This window comes from Nansenia antarctica (genome assembly GCF_963989245.1).
Source record: "Nansenia antarctica genome assembly, chromosome: 4".
In the NCBI taxonomy this organism is placed as follows: Eukaryota; Metazoa; Chordata; class Actinopteri; order Argentiniformes; family Microstomatidae; genus Nansenia; species Nansenia antarctica.
In genome coordinates, this window is record NC_137689.1 from 3,906,964 (window position 1) to 3,929,137 (window position 22,174).

The 22,174-nt window shown below is 44.4% G+C and overlaps 1 protein-coding gene across 2 annotated transcripts in view; it reads right to left on the reverse strand.

The window, feature by feature from the left end:
• Positions 1 to 19,648, reverse strand: part of fbxo3 (F-box protein 3) — a 31,193-nt gene extending 11,545 nt beyond the window's left edge. The window contains exons 1-5 of one of the 2 annotated variants that reach the window (XM_080528786.1): positions 19,549 to 19,648; positions 13,879 to 13,968; positions 13,060 to 13,223; positions 12,130 to 12,244; positions 11,993 to 12,034 (exon numbers count right to left, since the gene is read on the reverse strand). In XM_080528786.1, coding sequence (XP_080384912.1) covers positions 11,993 to 12,034; positions 12,130 to 12,244; positions 13,060 to 13,223; positions 13,879 to 13,968; positions 19,549 to 19,640 — 503 coding nt within the window. In that variant the 5' untranslated portion in view covers positions 19,641 to 19,648. The remainder of the gene's footprint in view (positions 1 to 11,992; positions 12,035 to 12,129; positions 12,245 to 13,059; positions 13,224 to 13,878; positions 13,969 to 19,548) is intronic. The other variant, XM_080528787.1, reaches the window with a different exon arrangement.
• Between the last annotated feature and the right edge of the window lie 2,526 nt (positions 19,649 to 22,174).

The window sequence follows — 22,174 nt, forward strand, 5'->3', positions numbered from 1 at the left end:
GCAATTGCAGATCATTCAGAAATGAATCACAAGCAATTTTATCATGAACAATCTCAGAGCTGTAGAGGTCAGCATAAAACGACCTAAAGGATGAATTAACATGCAATGGATCCGTGCAAATAACACCATTACTTGTCTTTAGGGCTGCAACTAACGATTATTTTGGTAGTCGACTAATCTGTAGATAATTTTTCCGATTAGTCGCGATTAGTCGTGTGGCCGCGGCAGTGGCCGCGGGCTCCAGTGCATGTTGTACCTCACCTTCTCAAGTCTGCACACCTGTGAATGTCACCCTGTTGTCCAGTCTCTCTGGCTTAACATACGTTCCCATTGCAAATTCAAATAATGACTCATGAAATATTTGAATTTGGACCTTCCAAAACATTTAATACATACAATAATCAATCTCTGTTTCAATGAAACAAAATAAATAATAAATAAATTAAATAATACAAATGAAAGTGCAAATATAAACTTGGTAATGTGCAAATGTTTTAAAATAAAATAACAACTCAAAGTTTTGCCTTGCCAGCAACCGAGCAGTATGTTGATACATCAGGTTCTGGATTCACTACACTTGTCTTTATGAACGAGTTAACATTATTTATTTAAAATGATTGAGATCAAAACAATGTACATTGAATGAACAATACCGTTTAAATGCGTTTACGTTGCACTCGTCTGATGTATCTGCAATACTAATGTATGAACACGTGAGGGCGCTATCATCACGGCCATATAGCAGAAACACTAGGCACGGCGCCATCTGGTGGTCAATTGTCGTCAGCACAACATCAGCTGCAGTTCCTGTAGTGCATTGCAATTACAAATGAACAGCGCGGCTCTGTATTATCGGCTCGTGTGTTTTTAATACGATGCGTCGACACTAAAATTCCACGTCGATGAGTTTTTATGATCGACGTCGTCGATTATGTCGACTAATCGTTGCAACCCTACTTGTCTTAACAGCAGAAATATCCGCAAACCGCTCCTTAACTCACCGCTCATCATTATCCAAGATGGCTGCGCGCTTAGACGCTGCGGCCGGGGTGGCTTCAAAACTGGTGTTTTTTAGTGATTTTAAGTGCATTTGTATGTACATTTTTATTTTAGTACTTATAGGGAACGGTTGTGTAAATAGTACCTACAGCAGGCACGACTTATTAGAAGTTGGCACGCAAAACGAGAAGACAGTTACAGCGGAGTTCCTGAAGAAACACAGGATATATTACGAGATCGCCCGTGTACCGGGAGAATCCTGGTACTCAGTCCCTTCCCTGAGGCGCAAACGCCGGCGTAAGGACCGCAAGCAACGACGGGGCTGCAGAGCAGGCCTGCTAGCTAGGCTAAGGAGGAGCCCTGACAAACCTGCTTTGCCAAGTATTTTCCTTTCCAATGTCAGGTCCCTGACGAACAAGATGGATGAACTGAGACTACAAGTTGCCAAAAATAACATCGTGGGAGATAGCTGTGTGATTATTCTTACTGAAACCTGGCTAAATGACACTATCGTGGACTCAGCTATTCGCTTGGAGGGCCGCACGCTACATCGCGCTGACCGAACGCAGCTCAGCGGCAAGTCAAGAGGGGGTGGGATCATAATATCGACGAAGGATAGCTGGTGCTTAAACACGAAAACTGTAAGTAGCCACTGCTCCCCAGACCTGGAATACTTGACTGTTAAATGCCGACCCACATACCTCCCGAGGGAGTTCAACGCGGTGTTCATTACATGTGTTTACATTGCGCCTAGCGCGGACGGTAGCCTAGCATTGGCGCGGCTATATGACGTCATCAGTGGTCAACAAAGCATAGATCCACAGGCTATTCACATCATAGCAGGAGATTTCAATCATGTCGACCTGAAGGCAGTACTACCCAAGTTCTATCAGCATGTGAAATGTACAACAAGAGGAGAAAAAACACTGGACAAGGTATACACCAACATCAAACGTGCTTACAAGGCTAGTCCGCTAGCTCATCTAGGCATGTCTGACCATGTGTCAATCCTCCTGATCCCTGCATACACTACCATGGGGAAAAGTGCTCCCATCACCACTAAGACTGTCAGAACCTGGCCAGAAGGGTCCGCTCCACTGCAGATCTGCCTAAATGACACCCCATGGCAGGAATATGAGCATGAGGACCTGGAACAGTACACGTCGTCGGTTCTGAACCACATAGTGAACTGCACCAACTCAGTCACCGTGGACAAACGGGTCCGGGTCTACCCCAACACGAAGCCATGGATGACTGGGAAGGTCCAAAAACTGATCAACGAGAGGGACAACGCCTTCTTCGCAGGGAAGAGCACACCGCTGTACAGCTCCACCAGGGCTAACCTAAAGCGCGGAATCAAAGCGGCCAAGGCAGACCACAGAGAGAAGATTGAGGAATGCCTCCTGAGCAACGACTCCAGGCGGATGTGGCAGGGGGTTCAGCAGATGACAAACTTCAGAGCCAACAGGCTCACAGCCGCAGAGGACGACCCCCTGCTGGCGGGAAAGCTGAACACCTTCTACGCCCGGTTCGACGAGGGGCGAACGGAGGTAACCACAACACAAACACCACTCTCTCCAGCTCTCAGCAGCCTCACCCTCACAGAGCATGAAGTGAGACGCGTACTGAAGGCGGTGGACCCCAGGAAAGCCTCGGGGCCGGATGGAGTCCTGGGACGGGTGCTGAGGGACTGCGCCGACCAGCTGGCCGGGGTTTTCACCAACATCTTCAACCAGTCCCTGTCCCAGGCCACCATCCCACCCTGCCTGAAAACCTCAACTATCATCCCAGTCCCGAAGAAAAGCACGGTGAGCTGCCTAAACGACTACCGCCCGGTGGCACTCACACCAATCATCATGAAGTGCTTCGAGAAACTAGTCCGGGCCCACATACTCACACGCCTCCCGCCCAACCTGGATCCATACCAGTTCGCCTACAGAGCCCACAGGTCCACAGAGGACGCCATCGCGATGACTCTCCACGCCACTCTATCCCACCTGGAGAGGGGAAACAGCTACGCGAGACTGCTCTTCGTGGACTTCAGCTCCGCCTTCAACACCATCCTTCCAGACAGGCTAGTGACCAAACTACTAGACCTGGGTCTATCACACTCTATATGTGCGTGGATCAAGGACTTCCTGACCGACCGCCCCCAGAGGGTGCGGGTGGGCCCCCACACCTCCACAGCCCTCAGACTCAGCACTAGGGGTGGGACGATTAGAAAATGTCATGTCACGATTATCGTGGGCAAAATAATCGCGATCCACGATATTATCGCGAGAATTTAAAAAAAAAAAAAAAAAAAAAACTTTTTTTTAGAATGCCAATAAAACACACTGTAATCACTTTAACTTAGATTTTGTTGTATTTTTATTGAATCATGTTAATAACATTAACATCATTTTAAAAACATCTTGACAAAAATCAAAATCTTTAATAAAATCTTAAGTAAGGTAATGATAAATTATAAGGTATCACTGCATAAATAAAGGAAAAAAATACTGTCAAACAAAACTTGAACACTGACACTTTTCTGTCATCAAACTGAGTGCTAGCCTTGTGGCTTAGAGACTTGAAAGCTTCAAGATAGGTTAAAGTGCAAAAATGTCAACATGTTCACTTTTTCGGAGAGGTGTGCTCGGAGAGGTGTGAGTATGTGCCCACTGGCACTAAAATGTGCCCACTGGCACTAAACACTCTCTCTGAAGGAACACTAGTTGCAGGTATGCATAGAAGCCTGCGGGCAACCCTGGAAAGGTGAGGCAATGGACACGGGGCCGATGCAGCCATGGTGAGAAGGCTAGCATACGTTAGTGACTGACTGACAAGGCTGACTTGACAGTCACGTTACCCATGCAGGCTGAACAATCACGCGAGACACATTTCTGTGAGGATATTCGCGCGCGGCTCATGTGAGAAATCTCAATTATATTACTATTTATTTATAACATACGATTATGACCTCCTCCCTCTCGCCAGTTTGGGGCAACATAGACTTCTCCCCTGGTGCCACGGATAGGGGTTTCAAGCGGTGGGACAGCAAAGGGATGGTTACTATCGGACATTTATATGATACGGAAATACTACTTTCATTTGACCAATTATGTAAGAAATATGACCTACCACGAAATGAGTTTTTCAGATACCTTCAGATACGAAGTTTTTTAAATAGCCAAAAAGACACTGGCCTCTGTCACCAACCCTCTCCGCTGGAGGAGATAGTCTCTGCTGGAAAGACGAGAGGCATTCTGGGGCTTGGGTATAGAGCACTTTCAAAATATGATAAAGGCAAACCTGCATTTACGCCCAAAGACTGGAATAATGACCTGAACATTAATACTGATGAAGCAACTTGGTCACTAATATGGCAATCGGCAAACGACATCTCAATCTGTAATAGGACGAAGGAAACGCAATTTAGACTACTACAACGTTTGCAGATTACTCCCCAATTTAAGACATAAAATGGATCATAACAAATCGGAAATGTGTACAAAGTGTATTACCGAGGTTGGGAGCTTTGTTCATTGTGTTTGGACTTGTAGATATATAGATGATTACTGGAAAGGTATAGTGGATAAAATTCATCTAATTCTAGATGTTACATTGGATAAGGACCCCATGTGTCTATTGTTTGGGTTGCCAGACAAACAACTTAAAAGTATGCATTCCAAAAGACTTCTGTGTATCTTCACTTTTTGTGCAAGGAAAAATATATTGCTGAAATGGATAGACTGCAAACCGCCTACAATAGCTGGATGGTACAAGGTCATTTTTGATATGATTCCTATGGAATATCTGACATATAGGTCTAAGTGTAAGATAAAGACATTCTATAAGATTTGGTCTCCGTTCTTAGATTATATTGGTACCAGACTGGCTGCCATTGTAATGAAAGGTTTGGTGGATTACACTCAAGAAAGTACACAAGACTAATGTGTAACAGATCTACAATGTATGGGTCACAATATTATTTACTGTGCTGGTGTTGTGCTGCCGCTGTGTTTAGGACTGTAAGACATGGATGCTGTCTCCGATGGGGGTGATCCCCCCCATATATTATGGCATTTGTTGTGTCATTTTCTTTTCTGTTTATTTCTGATATGTGACATTGCCTCCTCCCCCACTGTTTTTTTGTTTTTGTTTCGTTTTTAAACATTTTCTGTTTATGGACAATGTACTGCATAACAAAGTGCAAAACTAGTTTTCTACTATTAATGGGACAATAACCTCCCCCACGGATACTAGTTGTTGTTGTTATGTCCTGTTGTGTACATGTCTCTGTGAAACTCAATAAAAATATTAACCCAAAAAAAAAACAACACACATAGGTCACATACATTAATACATACAATAAAAACAGACAGACAAAGCAGTGTTTATAAAATGTAGTGCCTATTTAAAAAGTCCAGTCATTTAAAAATAATTTAAAAAAAAAAAATAAAAAAAAAAACAAAAACGATTATGACGATTATTCAACTAATTAAAATTCTCCACGATAAAGTTATCGCGGGTGTTTTTATCGCGATTAACGATAAACACGATAATCGTCCCATCCCTACTCAGCACTGGGTCCCCCCAGGGCTGCGTGCTAAGCCCCATCCTCTACAACCTCTACACCTACGACTTCACCCCCGTCCACCCCAGCAACTCCATCGTAAAGTTTGCAGACGACACCACCGTGGTGGGATGCATCTCGGGGGGGGACGAGGCGGCGTACAGGGATGAGGTAGGGCAACTGAGCAAGCTGTGCAAGGTTAACAACCTGCTGCTGAACAAGTCAAAGACCCAGGAAATCATCGTAGACTTCAGGAGGAAAAAGTCCGAGATCCAGCCCCTGCTCATCGACGGAGAGAGCGTGGAGAGAGTCTCAACCCTCCGATTCCTGGGGATGCACATGCGGGATGACCTGACCTGGAAGGACAACACAAAAGCCACCATCTTCTTCTTTCGTGTAACGTCAGAGGTCCAACTCGGTGTCGCGTAGCCATGCCCGCATCTCTGGTTCTAGGTCGAAGAGGCTGGCTTCTGAGGGTGGTCTATATAAGGGGCAGATGGTGATTATGTGGTCGGCGGTCTGCTCTGGGTCACCGCACTCGCATGCCGCACTGTCCGCCAGGCCCCACGCCTTCATTGATGTTTTAAAGCGACCGACACCAGTTCGTAGACGGTTCAGTGTGGTCCATTGCCGGCGTGGTAGGTCGTCTCCTCCAATGGCGCCATCTCCTGGGTCCCAGATGTAGCGGTGGATTCGGGAGGGCCCGGTTGACTCCCACTCCTGCTTCCAAGCTGCTGCCAGCCATGCATCTCTGGAGATGTCCTCAGAGGTGGAGTTGAGCATGGCTTGTGCTGCCTTGTTGTAAGGGTGGCGGGTCTTGAGTCGGCTTGGAGGTGCTGGTGTTATGGTGGTGTTGTGCAGGATGTGCCAATCATGCTTTTGTGCCTTCCTGGCCAGGAATCAAGCCTCCATCAAGAGGGCACAACAGCGGCTATACACCCTGAGAGTCCTCAGGAAGGAACACAGCAAGCAGGAGATACTGGTGACCTTCTACCGCGGCGCAGTGGAGAGCATCCTCACCTACGGCATCTGCAACTGGTTCTCCAGCTGCACAACAGCGGACAAGAGTCGTGAGAACAGCACAGAAGATCACAGAAGATCACCGGCGCCCCCCTCCCCTCTCTGGAAGAGCTGTACAACACACGCTGTCTCAGGAAGGCCTCCAAGATCTCCAGGGACCCGACCCACCCTGGGTACGAACACTTTACCAGGCTGCCCTCGAAAAGGCGGTTCAGGACCCTGGCCGCAAGGACAAACAGACTGAAGAACAGCTTCTACCACAGGGCCGTCCAGGCCCTGAACACAGCAAAGACCTAAGTTCTGGGCCCTGGACAGTCTGGACGGATTGATGGCAGCTGCTGGACTGATTTTTTTATTTATTTTTTCCTTTCCTAACACCAGGGGAGCCACCCCTCCTAAATTTCGTTGTTTGGTACCTGTACTGTAGCAAAGACAATAAAGTCCATTCATTCATTCATTCATTCATTCATTCATTCAATCATTAACCCTAAGCTTCAAGGCCAATAAATGGCTGGGTCTTGCACTGTTAAAATAGTAATTTTGTCTGACCCGGTGAATAAGGAATTCTGATCGTTGTTTGAGTAAAGAGTTTATTTATTTTTTAACCAAATTGCTCTGTAATGCGGTGCTGTCGCTGTACTTAAGCTGAAGTGAATTATCCAGGCGAGCATATTCAGATTCAAGTTGATTTAATTTCTCTGCTCTGGCCTTATTGCGGGTTGAGTAAAACAGGATTGTGTTGGACCTTATGAAACCTTTGACGGCATTCCAAAGCACTCTCGGGTCATCAACTGAACCCTTATTTATGTTTACAAATTCTTCCAGTTGTGGTTTAAATTGCAAAACAAACGATTCACTACGTAAAAGGGTATTATTGAAACGCCATCTAGGGGCCTTATTAGTCCCAACTCTAAGTGAAGCTGAGCAGACCACTGCTTTGTGATCAGAAGGAGCATGGATGGTACATGGATCACGTCAGCTATTTCAGAAAAAAGATTTTTGGAGGCAAAAATAAAATAAATTCTTGAAAATGATTTGTGTCTCGCTGAATAACATGAAAAGTCCTTAACCGAGGGATTAATCAAGCGCCATAAGTCAACAACGCACAAAGCATTGGCCCACGCACGGAGAGCAAGTGAGGCTTGTTTCTGGTCGCAGGCTTCGGACGCCGTGGTTCTGTAAATTTTATAATCCCATACCGCATTAAAGTCCGCTCCGACAAAAAAATTGAAATCTGGAAATTCCAACATTTTATTGGTCAGCAAATCATAAAAATGTTTATCATAATTGTTAGGTGCATAGGCAGAGATCAGCACAATTTTTCCCCCCTCTAGTTGAATTTTAGCCAAGGCTATCCTACCCTCCGGATCGGCCCAATCTCCCAGGATGTCATATTTCAAAGTACGGCGACAGACGATCGCAACGCCCTTAGATCTAGTGTTGGCAGCCGCTGAAGCAGTCACATGATAATGTCTGTTAGCCAGACGATGGGTGTCTTTAGATAGAAGGTGTGACTCCTGTACCAGAGCTATATCAACTGCTTTTCTTCTGAGGAAATCCAAAAATGTTGTACGTTTATTTGGCGAATTGAGCCCCCTGACATTCAGGCTCACAATCGTGAGTTTAGTGATAACAAAAAATTGCTAAATTTGTAAACGAGTGTCATTATCTGAATGAATAACCCCTGGGCCCTATTCCACAAAGCTCGATAAAGTTCTAAGCCTCGATAAAGTTCTAAGCCTCGAAAATGTTAGCTTGCGTTCGGTGCCATCAATGTGGCTCAAATAATTCGCTGCTTGGTTGAGCTCCTTCTGAGTCAGATATAACTAGCCTGGTCGCGACCAGGCTAAAACACAGGCTATAGTGAGACGCGCGTCAAAAAAGGCTCACAGGCGGAAACTACATCCCGAACGACAGTTCCTCCCTAGGAAATATTAGTTCCCACTTCACACGAGATAGATAGATTAGATAGTTTGACTGTGTGATAGATAGATAATTTGATATTTTGAAAGTGTGATCGATCGATAGATAGTTTGATTGTGTGATAGATAACTTGATATTTTGAAAGTGAGATAGATAGATAAGGACCCCAATTGAAATAAGCCAGTGGCTTTCTTGGGTTTTTATCCTTTTAGTTGACCTTGTATGTAATATGTACTTTCATGTACCTACTTCTGCAAATCTTCTAATAAAGTTTTCAATCAATCAATCAAAATCGATATATCAATAAAGAAAAGAGTGTAAAAAAAAAAGTAATTGTCTCAACTTGCATTGCCGTCATCACAGCGGTCTGGCTGGCGTAGTGGTTAAGGCTGCGGACTCGAGTTCCAAAGGTTGCGAGTTCGAGACGTGACTAAGTCATTCTTTTTTTTTTTTTTTACATTTAACCGAAGATTTCATGCAAAGGTTTCAAACACCATTGTAATCGTGTCAGTTCTTGTAAATTAGCCTGCACCATAATTTTATAGCCTACAATACTTTTTTAGATGAGATTTTAGATTAGATTCAGACAACGAAATGCAGTAAAAAGTGCGTCTGCAGAGGGATTCGAACCACTGATATAAAATAACGAATAAATCCTATGGCAGCAGTCAATACCACTAGGCCATTGTGGCGATATGACGGTTTGTAGCCCGCTGCGGATATCACCACAGTAGTAATATTCATTTATTAAAATATGAACATATAACAATAACTGGGGCTAGTATGACCTACGCATTTAATCGGTCAGCAATTTCTTGCCAAACCATTTCCCTCGCCTTGTTAATTGCGGCAGTATTGCACTATTTTACATCTTATTTTTCCGTCTTCATAAAAATCAATAATTCGGAATGCTGCGCAAATGTAGTACCCCTGCAGAGTGTCTTCATTTCGACAGATCGACACTTCAGGGCTTTTTATGTCTGCGTGCACGCGCCCATATCGAAGATTTGTAAGCCTGTCTTCTGTGAACACTGATGACACAAGGCTGATCCTCATTCGAGGAATCACCTGAGGCTTGAATTCCAATCTCGAGTTCCCTGAGCGCCGCATTTATTTATAGCGCAGCTAAACTGATCCACCTTTAGTGGAATGACCCCCTGGTCCCTGTGAAAAATAAAACCCAAATAAAACCCCAAAACAAACAACAGATAGAGAAATGAGGGGAAGAACTATCCACCCCTGCATCTCAGCTAGTCGCTCGCGACTCACCAACTACTCTGGCAACTATCCGATAGACAAGAAAAAACAACAACAACCTACCAAAATAACTCCTACTTTAGTATAAAATGATCAACACTTTCACCTACGGATAGAATTAAGTTGTTACCATGTAACTGCGAAAAATGAAAGAAATAAAACACTCCCTGAATTGAACAAACACTGGGATGTATCATAACAGTGCTAATGTTGCTGTGAACATAGATTAGCAAAATCTCTATAATCGATAATAATCAAATTATGGCCAGGCATCATAATAATTAAAGGTACCTTTCCCCCTGTTTAATACCCGATTCACCACAAAACTATCTTGTATAGCCACATGCTCTTACCTAGTACTGACTGAATGTCAGCATTCTGTATTGCTAGTACTGACTGAATGTCAGCATTCTGTATTGCAAGAAAACATAAATATACATATATTTTATATATAATGTAAAAATATAAAACAAAACAGCCATATAAATGAGATCACCATTGCATCAAACATAAATAAAGTAACAAAATATGGTATCTCTAATAGGACAGTCTATGCCTAGTAGACTATATGGAAAATGTTAATATAGCCGCAACAAAAATAGGTAGTATTACTAGTACTTTTACCCGTTTGACCTAATAAACCATTTTGTATTATAATTTGACTCAATTCTCCCACATACTTTTACCTAATTCTGATTGAGTGAAGACATATTGTACTGCTCAATACAGAAATGCTATATAATTGAAATCATTGCATCAAACATAAACCAAGTATAACATAATGTGTTAACTCTATTAAGACATACCAGCTATATGGAAAGGGTTAGGCTAACAGCAACAAAAGTAGTAACGCTCTACAACACGAACAGGCTGATAGTACCACTTTGACAATTTTCATAGTATTACCATCAACCGCCAAATAGTGCAAAAAATAAGAATAAAAAAGTGTGGTGATGTATACTACCAGCAGTGTGGTGATGTATACTACCAGCAGAGTGTGGTGATGTATACTACCAGCAGAGTGTGGTGATGTATACTACCAGCAGCGATAGATCATACAAACCTACGCTCAAACCGGGGGGCATGAGGAAAAACAGCCCAATCGTCAGCCCGACTGTGGTTACCCATCGTTCGGATATGCACGAAAGTGCACTGTTCAACCTTTATCCCTGGAGGAAAGGACGTGCTCCTTCACATACAACTCCGCCTCTTCCCTGGTGCTGAAGATGTTATGTTTGCCCTCGAAAGTCAGTCTGAACCGGGCTGGGTGTAAAAACCCGAATTTGACACCCTGCTGGCCTCGGAGCATTTGCTTGACGTCGTTGAAGGCAGCTCTCTTCTTAGCAACGGCTGCCGTGAGATCAGGGAACAGGAGGACACGTTTCCCATTATGAGTGAGCGGCCCTGCTTCTCTGGCGCGTCTGAGAATTTCCTCACGGACATGAAAGAAGTGGACCCTTGCTATGAAAGGACGGGACGCTCCTGGTCTCGGCTGGGAGTATGGCCTATGAGCCCGATCCAGCAATGGGGCTTCCTCGAGGTTCAGCATGGATTTCAGCAAGTTAGCCAGGAACTCGCGAGGGTCGCGTGAGCCCTCAGCCTCGTCGATGCCCAGCACCCGAATGTTATTCCGGCGTGAGCGGCTCTCCAGGTCCTCGCATTTGTCTCGGATAGATGTTACCTCCGCTGTCAGAAAACGCACCTGCGCCTGTAGGTCGGTCGTCTCGTCGGACCAATGGGATACTCCCTGCTCCAGCTCATCTATACGGGTAACCTGGGTGCCAACTTCAGCTTGAATGCCAGCCACCGCCTGGTGATGCTCGACTCTCACCGCAGTTATTTTAGTTTTCATCAGGTCAGCCAAGCTCTTTATTTTTGTGTCAACAGAGGTACAGATGTCATTCTTTGCAGCACTGATGTCATGCTTGATTCCCTTGATTTCCTCACGCAGCCCGGCTATAGCCCCTAGTAGCACCGCTTCGGTGGAGCTAGCTTCGTTAATAGGGTCAGAGTTAGCATCAGGAGAGCTAGCCTGCATAGTAGCACGCGTGTGTGGCATTGTAGTATCGACTGCTCACGATTTGGAGGCTAAAGGTAAAAGTAAAAACTTTGAAAACGTAAATAAAAACGAGTATGATGATACTATAACACAGTAACAACTATTGGAGTGAAAAATAGGTGTTGATGATAACGGATTGAATAACGGATTCAAGAGCTCTGAACTTCGTGTCCTACCCGCTCATCACGTAGACCGGAAAACTCTCGTCTTCACTCTCTCTGTCGAATAAAATGAAAAATATGAGTGGGACTGCCCCACTCAAAAAAATACATATATTTAGTTGGATTCAAAACAATAACAAGTATTTTCGTACCCTGGAACCACTAATTTCTGCCCGTTGTGTATCCGGTAGGAGCACCGGTAGTCGTTTGGAAGCTTGCAACCGATCTGAGCCTCGATCACGTCCAACTCGTCCTCCTTCGCTCCTTCTGTGCAGAGAAAACCATCAACATCAATTACTGTAGCGTAGGAAAATACAGATGACACTCAAAAAAGCTTTTGCCTTTTTTGTACACTACAATTTAGAAGAGCGCTTAGACCACGCCTACAGATCTGTTGTTGTCTGTTTTTGTTGTGCTGTAGGTGATGTTGAACGTTTCCTATAGTATTAATGCTTTTCTTTCTTTCTTTGTTTTCGAATTTCGAAATATGTCTTTAGGGCATTTCTGCTTTATTGGGATAGATGGTAGAGTTTGACAGGAAGGATGTGTGAGAGAGAGGAGGGATGACATGCAAGATATGTGCTACGACACCATGACAGTTGCTTTTCAATTCATCCGACTCATTATGACTCATTATGAGGCCTAACGGTGACAGAGCCGTTCATTACACCCAATCACAAACAACAATGTCTTCCTGTTTTGGACTAAGAGGATTAGGTTAGATTAGATAAAACGTTACTGTCATCGCAGAGTACAAGTACTATACAACGAAATGCAGTATAAAAAGTGCAAATAGTGATATAAGGGCACAACATAAATAGAACAAGAATGGTATTGATAGGTGACTATGCAGTATATATATATGTGGGAATACGGTACATGTGGGAAAACTAGGGTTAGGGTTAGGTGCTAGGGTGACTTGGTACATGCTGGCATGTCTAACCCTAACCCTAACCTTAACCCTAACCCTACCCCTAACCCCTAACCCTAACCCTAGTTTTCCCACATGTACCGTATTCCCACATGTACCGTAACATATATATATATATACTGTATATGAATATGACTAAGATGAGTATTACCTTTGAGAGAGGCAATCATCCTGGGGCATCTCTGGTCCAGGTACCTCTTCAGGTCGTCCCAGGCGGTCTTCAGGTTGCCATAGTGATCAATGTAGCGGCCCAAGTCTGCATAGAACTCCCGGAAGAGTTCCTTCCAGGTCTGGACCTTCTGTGTTTTGTCTGACCTGCTCAAAAACAAACAATTGTTTGAAAAGTGACACAAACACATAAATAAATACTGGCAATATATGATGGGACAATGGTTCACACCATTTCACCTTTGCTGACACAAATGTTCTTGTTATTTAATCTTAAAGGAATACACACACATTGTTTTGTTATTTAATCTTAAAGGAATACACACACATTGTTTTGTTATTTAATCTTAAATTAACATGTCAAAATCTAGGTTTTTCTGATATTTTTAGAACCCAAAGATAGTCAATCATATCAATATCAATATGAGTACAAGTCCCATCCAGCTACCGTATATATGCCTCCACCCAAATGTTTGGAATAGATAAACATGATTATTGATGACTATATGAACTTATCAGTGCTTAACCTTTCCATTGATTTAGGGTAGAGGCATATAGCTGGATCTACACGCAAACGATAGCATGGGACATGGACTAACATTGACATTAGACTACCTTTGAGGTCTGTAAGCATCAGATACATGTTGTATTTAATGTGATGGTGACCCTTTAACTTATTAGAGGCAGTACATTTGACTACTTCATATTTTGAGAAGGACAATAGATTTAGCTATATTATATATATATATTTAAATAATATAATAAATAAATATATTAAATATATTTGATGTTCAAGACTTACTCAGTTAGCAGCCAGTGTTTCAAGCAAAGACCTTTCCATAAAGGGTTGTGGCTGGAAAGCTCGTTGAGTCGTCGACTCACAAAAGTGCAGCTGAGGAGGAGGATTTTAAAAAGCTGTCAATTCTAAAGTGTTATAATGGGTCATTTGGATACATTATTAGATCGTTATGGTGATGACCCCTAACCTTACAGGTCAGGACACAGGAAGTGGGGGTGTGGTCAAGGTTTGTTATGCGGAAGGGGAATTCAGTCTGTGAATGTACTCTGGTATTGTGAACTACAAGTCTCCGGTATTAAAGTTATGAAACCGCACCACTGGCGTGATTATTGAAGTCAGGTTACCACAACTGGCGACGAGGATAAACTGGGAAGTTTGAGGATGTTTTACAGCGGCATCGTGCGGATATTTTTGTTGTTTTTGGTGCTGGTGGTCTAGCCTAGCAAACATTAGCCTGCTGTTTAGCTAGTTCCAGTCGGATTCATGAGCGGAGAAGAGGACGACGGGGACAGCGTTAATAATTCTGATTCGGAGGACAGCGTCGACGCGAGCGGGGACATTCATCACCCAGAGAGAGCAGCAGTTGCGACCATGGCGACTTTTGGATCTATCAGTGAGTTTGTTGAAGGGGACGGTGACTGGACGTGGAGCGTCTGGAGCAGTTTTTTTTGGCTAACGGGATTGATGACGCGGCTAAACGTAGGTCCATACTCCTGAGTGTATGCGGTGCAAAGACATATAAACTGATGAGAAATTTGACATCGCCACAGAAGCCAGGGGAAAAGACTTTTGATGAGCTGGTCAAGTTGGTTCAGGATCACCACTGCCCCAAACCTTCAGTGATTGTGCAGAGGTTTAGGTTCAATACTCTGTCCCGCAAGCCAGGTCAGTCGGTGGCGCAGTTTGTAGCAGAGTTGCGGCAGTTTTCGGAGCATTGTGAATATGGCCAATTGTTAGAAGAGATGCTCCGTGATAGATTTGTAGTGGGAGTCAGTGATGAGAGGATGCAGCGCTGCTTGCTGAAAGAGGCCACCCTGACTTTCAAGAGGGCTTTTGAGCTAGCTCAGGGTATGGAGATGGCAGCGAGCAATGTCAAGGACATTCAGAGGGCATGCAGTAGCGCTACTACCTATGCTGGGGAAGTGCATCAGGTGGGGGAGGAGTCAGACAGACCGGAGGCTAGAGGGCAGGCTGGGGAGGTCCACCAGGTTGTCAGGGGGGCAGAGAGGGCTAAGCCAGTGGAATGTTTCAGGTGTGGGGGGAGTCATTATGCTAACACCTGTAAATTCAAGGAAGCTGTTTTCCATGCCTGCAACATTAAGGGGCATATTGCTAAAAAGTGCAGGGGGGCTAGGGGAAAAGCAAAGCAGGGGAATGCTAGCTTTAGGACTCCTCAGTCAGCAGCACATTATGTTGAGGAGACAGAGCAAAGGCACGGCTTGTAGTTGTGAAGGGGAATGGACCCAGTCTGCTGGGACGTGACTGGCTCCAGAAGATCCAGTGGAACTTGGGAGAGATCAAACACACCCGGGTGACGGAGGATGTCATCGGGAAGTACCCAGATGTGTTCAGAGATGAGCTTGGTACACTGAGGGGGACAACAGCCAAGCTGCACGTGGACCCGGAGGCTACCCCTAGGTTTTTCAAAGCCAGGGGAGTAGCCTATGCTATGAAAAGCAAAGTAGAGGAGGAGTTGGACCGTCTACTGGGGCTGGGCGTCATCCAGCCTATACAGTTTTCAGCTTGGGCCGCCCCCATTGTTCCAGTGTTGAAGGGCGACAGTACAGTACGGATCTGCGGGGACTACAAACTGACCATTAACCAGGTCTCCAAGCTGGACGCCTACCCCCTGCAGAGAGTGGAGGACCTGTTTGCGACCCTGGCAGGGGGACAGACATTTTCCAAGCTGGACATGAGCCACGCCTACTTACAGTTGGTTTTGGATGAAGACTCAAGACAGTACACTACCATCAACACCCACAAGGGGTTGTTTCAGTATAACAGGCTGGTTTTCGGCGTGGCCTCCAGTTCGGCCATTTTTCAACGCACGATGGACAGTCTGTTACAGAGGATTCCCCATGTGACGGTTTTCCTTGATGACATTTTGGTAACAGGGGAGACAGAAGAGGAGCACCTCCACAACCTGGAGCAGGTGCTACAGAGGCTTTCAGAGGCGGGGCTCCGGTTGAAACGTAGCAAGTGCGTTTTCCAGGCACCGAGCGTGACATACCTGGGCCACACTATTACAGCTCAGGGTCTACGGCCAGTGGAAGACAAGGTGAAGGCAATCAAGGAGGCACCAAGCCCCAGGAACGTGCCCGAACTCAGATCATTTCTGGGCATGGTGAACTATTATGGGAGATTCCTCCCAGACCTTTCCACGGTGCTGGCGCCCCTGTATTCTTTACTCCACAAGGGCTCAGGGTGGGAGTGGGGGCCGGCACAGGAGACAGCCTTCACTAATGTGAAAACACAGCTACATTCGGCGAGACTTCTGGTCCATTACGACCCAGACAAAGAGATCATACTGTCCTGTGACGCCTCACCATATGGCGTCGAGGCGGTACTGTCCCATGTGATGAAGGATGGATCGGAGAAGCCTATCGGGTTCGCGTCACGGACTAACACCGGCTGAGAAAGGCTACTCCCAGCTGGACAAGGAGGGTCTGGCGGTGGTTTTTGCAGTTAAGAGGTTTCACCAGTACCTTTACGGGCGGCCATTCACTATTTGTACAGATCACAAACCACTGGTGGGTCTTTTCAGCGAGTTGAAGTGCATTCCGCCTATGGCGTCGGCGAGGGTACAACGCTGGGCCCTCACCCTGTCAGCGTACCAGTACACCACGTTCTACAGAGCAGGGCAGGACAATGCCAATTAGGGGTGTAACGGATCACGGATATCACCTTTTTTTTTTTTTACGGGAGCCATGCAAGAATCAGCTGGGTACGTTTTAGCTAACGTTGTTAGCCAACTGGCTAACGTTATATTGTTAGGGTCGTAATGTTTATGTTAGCTTTACTGTTACATGTTGGAAAACAACGTCTCATGGACAGGGCTGTACATGCTATGAGCGTTTGTGCTATTAATTTATTTGCCCTGTGGCACGCATGTGACAGACAGAGGCTCTTGTATGTAACGTTACGTAGCAGGGGTTTTCCATGTTGAAGCCAGGAGAACGCGAGATGAAATGAAGTGAGGGGTGGTCGCTATTAAAATACCAGGTAGTCATGGTGGATGATCATGAATGATGCTTGATAAGTGAATGCTATTTCAATTATGTTGAGTCCACCAGCGAGCTGTCTGTAAGATAAACAGCGCCAAGCGTAGCCTACTAACGTGAGCTGTCTGTAGTCTAGCCAGCAATGCTAGCTAGCCAGTCAACTAGCTCTGTGAGCAGCTGTAGCTTGGCGTAACGTTAGGTTAGATAGCTAGTTAAGCCGGATTTATGCTTCTGCGTCGCCATTTACGCGCAGCGAAAAGCCACACGACTAATCGCGACTAATCGAAAAAATAATCGACAGATTAGTCGACTACCAAAATAATCGTTAGTTGCAGCCCTAGTGCCAGACTATGTGTTAGCAATAATTTTACATCGAGGTGAGTATGCGGCTCAAAAAACATGTTTTTTTGTTTTGTTTTTTCAAACGCCGTGGTATCGGATCGGTACTCGGTATCGGCAAGTACTGCACGGTCAGGTATCGGTATCGGTATCGGGATCAAAAAATGGTATCGGAACAACACTAAGAAAAAGGGCCACGACTTGCATGCCCGAGAGAGACATTTCAGGGTCAAAGACAGAGTGTATGTGAGGAACTTTGGCAGTGGTCAACGCTGGCTGCCAGGGGTTATTCTTAAGCAAAGTGGGCCCATCTCGTTTGTGGTAAAGCTATCGGACGGTAGAGTATTCCGAAGGCACCAGGACCACATCCGTCTACGCCATGACACTCCACAGCCTCTGACCGATCCAGCAGAGGTGAACGTCGAGGACATTATAGGGGGAAGGGGGCAGGACCTGACCCCGATAGAACAACCAGGCACCCCAGCTGGGGAACATACAGGGAATACTGCAGATGGTCACGGGGGTGGAGGAGACCCGGTGGCAGGGGCTACAGCAGGAGAGGAGGGCTTCATACTTGCACCCACCTCTTTAGGGCAGGCAGAGACACGCCCTCCGGGGCAAACTCCAGTACTTCCTGCCACGCCGTTGGCACTACGCCGATCACAGCGTAGTCGCAACGCTCCGGTGAAACTGACTTTCTAAGGGGTAGTGGCGTGGGGAAAGGAGTGATGTTCTTTATTAAAAAAAATATTAAAAAATAGAAGATTTTGTTGTTCTACAAGGACAGTCTGTTGGTGTTAAGGGGTTTGTTTACAAAGGTGTTTTTGACTTAAGGGGGAAGGGATGTTATAATGGGTAATTTGGATACATTATTAGATTGTTATGGTGATGACCCCTAAACTTACAGGTCAGGACACAGGAAGTGGGGGTGTGGTCAAGGTTTGTTATGCGGAAGGGGAATTCAGTCTGTGAATGTACTCTGGTATTGTGAACTACAAGTCTTCGGTATTAAAGTTATGAATCCGCACCACTGGCGTGATTATTGAAGTCAGGTTACCACATAAGGCTTCTAATAAACACAAACAGACTTTAATACTGAGAGGATCTGAGTCGAGCAGTTATACAAACATCTCTGGAGAAAAGAAACACATTTGATGAGGGGAACACATATGTAACAGACGACTAAAAACATGAGTGACTTGGTTCCTACGTACCAGTGGCACTACGTGAGCTTAGAATGATAAGGTTCTATCTCCGTCTAGAATGATAAGGTTCTATCACCGTTTAGAATGATAAGGTTCTATCTCCGTTTAGAATGATAAGGTTCTATCTCCGTTTAGAATGATAAGGTTCTATCTCCGTTTAGAATGATGAGGTTCTATCTCCGTTTAGAATGATAAGGTTCTATCTCCGTTTAGAATGATAAGGTTCTATCTCCGTTTAGAATGATAAGGTTCTATCTCCGTTTAGGGCAGTTCAGAGATATTGAGCGTCAACGTTTTTACATTCCATTATGTTTTGTGAGATGGAACCTTTGTATTTTATGAATTACTAACTCAAAAATGTCAACATTTTAAAAAATAACACCACACAGGCATTAATAAACACCTAATGGATCAGATTATGTAAAAAAACTAAATTTGGACAAAAATGGAGATCCTAGAACCTTATAATTCTAACGTCACAAGCTTTCTGCAACAAACAAACAAACAAACAAACAAACAAACAAAAGAACAGAAAGTAACTGGTTGGTTGTCGTCAATCCTCTGCTGCTGTGAGCTAAACTGTTAACAACAGCTCCCTGGTTAGCTGACGTAATGTTGCCTCGGTTAGGCTGTAACGTCCAGGTCAAAGTTATTCATGGCTTCAATTCCATGCAAATACATTATTAGTTCAAGACACACGAGATAACGGCTAGAAAAGACATTAAAATCAACATTTCATGCGCTAATCTGCCTCCTAGTAAACAACAAAAGTGGAGTGAGAGAGGCTATGATGCTAACGTTAGCTAGCCCAGCTGGTTCTCTTTATGTTAACATACATAAAGTCACAATACATTATTTTAGGATCGTTGTTTTATCTGTGTGTAGCAAAAGGACAATCTTAACCATACCTGATCAAATCTCTGTAGTCCAGAAATGATAGAATCAGTAATAAAGGATCGGAGGGTAAGTTGTTCAAGCTAAGCTCCATGGACGCCGCCATTTTGGAACCTGGAGTTTTCGGTTCAAGTCCCGCCCCCTCCTCCTGTGACAGGTGGGCGTTTCCAACATGCTCTCTTGTTATCAAATAGTTCAACGCACATGGGAAATGAGAGAGGGTGGAGGAGATGATTATGGATTTGGAATATTATGGTCAGTTTGAATTCGTCGTCGACTTTTGTAAACAGTTAGGCCTTACACCAGATTAAATTAGCAAAAAGTGAATTTTTAAAAATGTACTCGCCACCACCCGACAAATGCGGGTAGATTTTGGCACTGACAGGTACATCTGTAAATGTTATAATCTACTTTGGCCAGACCCGTCACCAGGGCCCAGTCTTAGGGTGGGCCAATGAACTGCATGGGGGGGCACAATTATTATTAACTATTTTATATAATCCGATATGCTATGGTATTCGTCATGCAACACTGACATGCATAGTAGGTTGCAGAGGCTAAATTGGACACGTAGCCTACCGATGAAGATTAGACCTAAAATTATCAGAATGCAGCAAATAAATAACATAACAATAAACACAGGCGAAGCTGGTTTATTACAAGGCCTTGTCGACCCGAGTAGGCCTAAGCTAAAAATAGGTATGAATTCATGCCAACCCTCAACATTATGTTAAAAAAATTTTGGGGATAAATGGATGGATAACATGGCAACATGTTATGGTCATATTCACCATTGACACAGTCAAGGCAGGCCGGAGAAGACTCTGCACAGGCGTGGAGAGGACTCTGTACAGGGTGGGTTGGACTGGTGATCAAATCCCACATGGGAACACCCCCAGTAGTGTGCCCTTGAGTAAGGTGCTTAGCTCTAAATTACTCCAGGGAGAATGTCCCTGTAATCTCCAATTGTAAGTTGTTGTTGTTATGTTTTTTTTTGTTTTTTTAAATTATTATTCCAAACATGATCAATTCAACAAACCTAGTAACTATTATTAGATTATATTAGCATACGAAACCAACCGTGAGGACACTGAGCTGTGGAATAGGTGTCATGAACGGTCGATTCTAATTGTTTACCAATCATTATTGATATCCAATCAGGACGGTCGTTTAATAAGGTGTCAACCTATAGGATTCATCGACCACACCTACATAAGAGACTAATTAACGCTCTAGACTAATTATTAAATTAAAGGCAGCTGCGTCGCGCGTTTCCCACCCTGTGTCTTGTTCTCCTCAGACCTCAGACCTCCGTCCAAGCTTAGTTATTCCGTCTGTCATGAAAAACTCAACTTTTCAACAACATTCAGCCTTCAGCAAATAGACTATGGGACTACTTCTGTTTGTCAGACACGTGGGACACTACGAGAGGCTTGGCGGGAAAGAGGGACAGTTGAGGAGTTTGCAGGTGTGCTGACCGGAGGTAAGGGCGCGTTTAGTTGAAGCCAACTGCCGTTTTATTTCTCTGTTTGACTGTTATTGTGTTGTTACCAACAGAAGAATATTGCAGGGGATTTTGGCAAAAAAAGAAATTTGGCACATTTGTTGGGCCGCTACCCACACGTTTAGCTGTGTTACTCATTCCGTGAATGTACGATCCTTACAAGTTGTACATCATTATAAAGGTGACCAATCAGGCTTTCCAACGATATAAAATACAATACCAATTGGTATTATTAAAGGGGAGGAATAATCAACAAAAAAAGCGTTTCCGAACTTTTTTTGAGGGGTTTATGTTGGTGCAACCCAGCCTAAATTTAATAAACTACTGCAGAGTTAAGTCCTATAGTTTAATGTTGTCTCATTTCAGCACAATTTTTCATCCATAGTTCCATAGTTTCATCCATAGTCCCGTAGTTTTGGTTTACTCTCTCTGCATCATTTCAGCAAGAAAGGGTAGGCAGGGTAGGCATTTCAACAAGATGTTAGGGTAGCCATTTCAACAATATGTTAGGATAGTAATTTCAGCAAGACGTTAGGGTAGTTATTTCAGCCAGATATTAGGGTAGTAATTTCAGCAAGACGTTAGGGTAGTTATTTCAGCCAGATATTAGGGTAGTCATTTCAGAAAGATTTTAGGGTAGTAATTTCAGCAAGGCCTTGGGTAGATAGGCATTTCAGCAAGGCCTTGGGTAGGCATTTCGGCATGGGTTTGGGTAGGCATTTAGCAAGGCCTTGGGTAAGCATTTTAGCAAGGCCTTGGTTAGGCATTTCAGCTAGGCATAACGTTTGCCACTGTGTTTCCAGACTCTTTCACGTCTGTCACATGTGCTCCGCGTGAACCTGTTCTCTTCTGTGAAGAGAACGGGGCGCCAATGGCGAACATGCCAATTCTGCTGTTCTCTGGCAAATGACAATCGAGCTGCACCACTGTCCTAGGGGTCTTACTGTTCTCCCTCTGTGCCAAGTCTCTTGGCTCTGTAATCTCCTCACATGGGTTCTTCTACCACAGCGATGCAGTGTTAAATTGTGACATGGTTGTTATGTCCGCCCTATTTGGGGTTGTTAATGGGGACATGTTTTTCATGCCTGACACAGAAGACCTAATGCCTTGTCTAATGGTTTCTATTTTATTGTTAA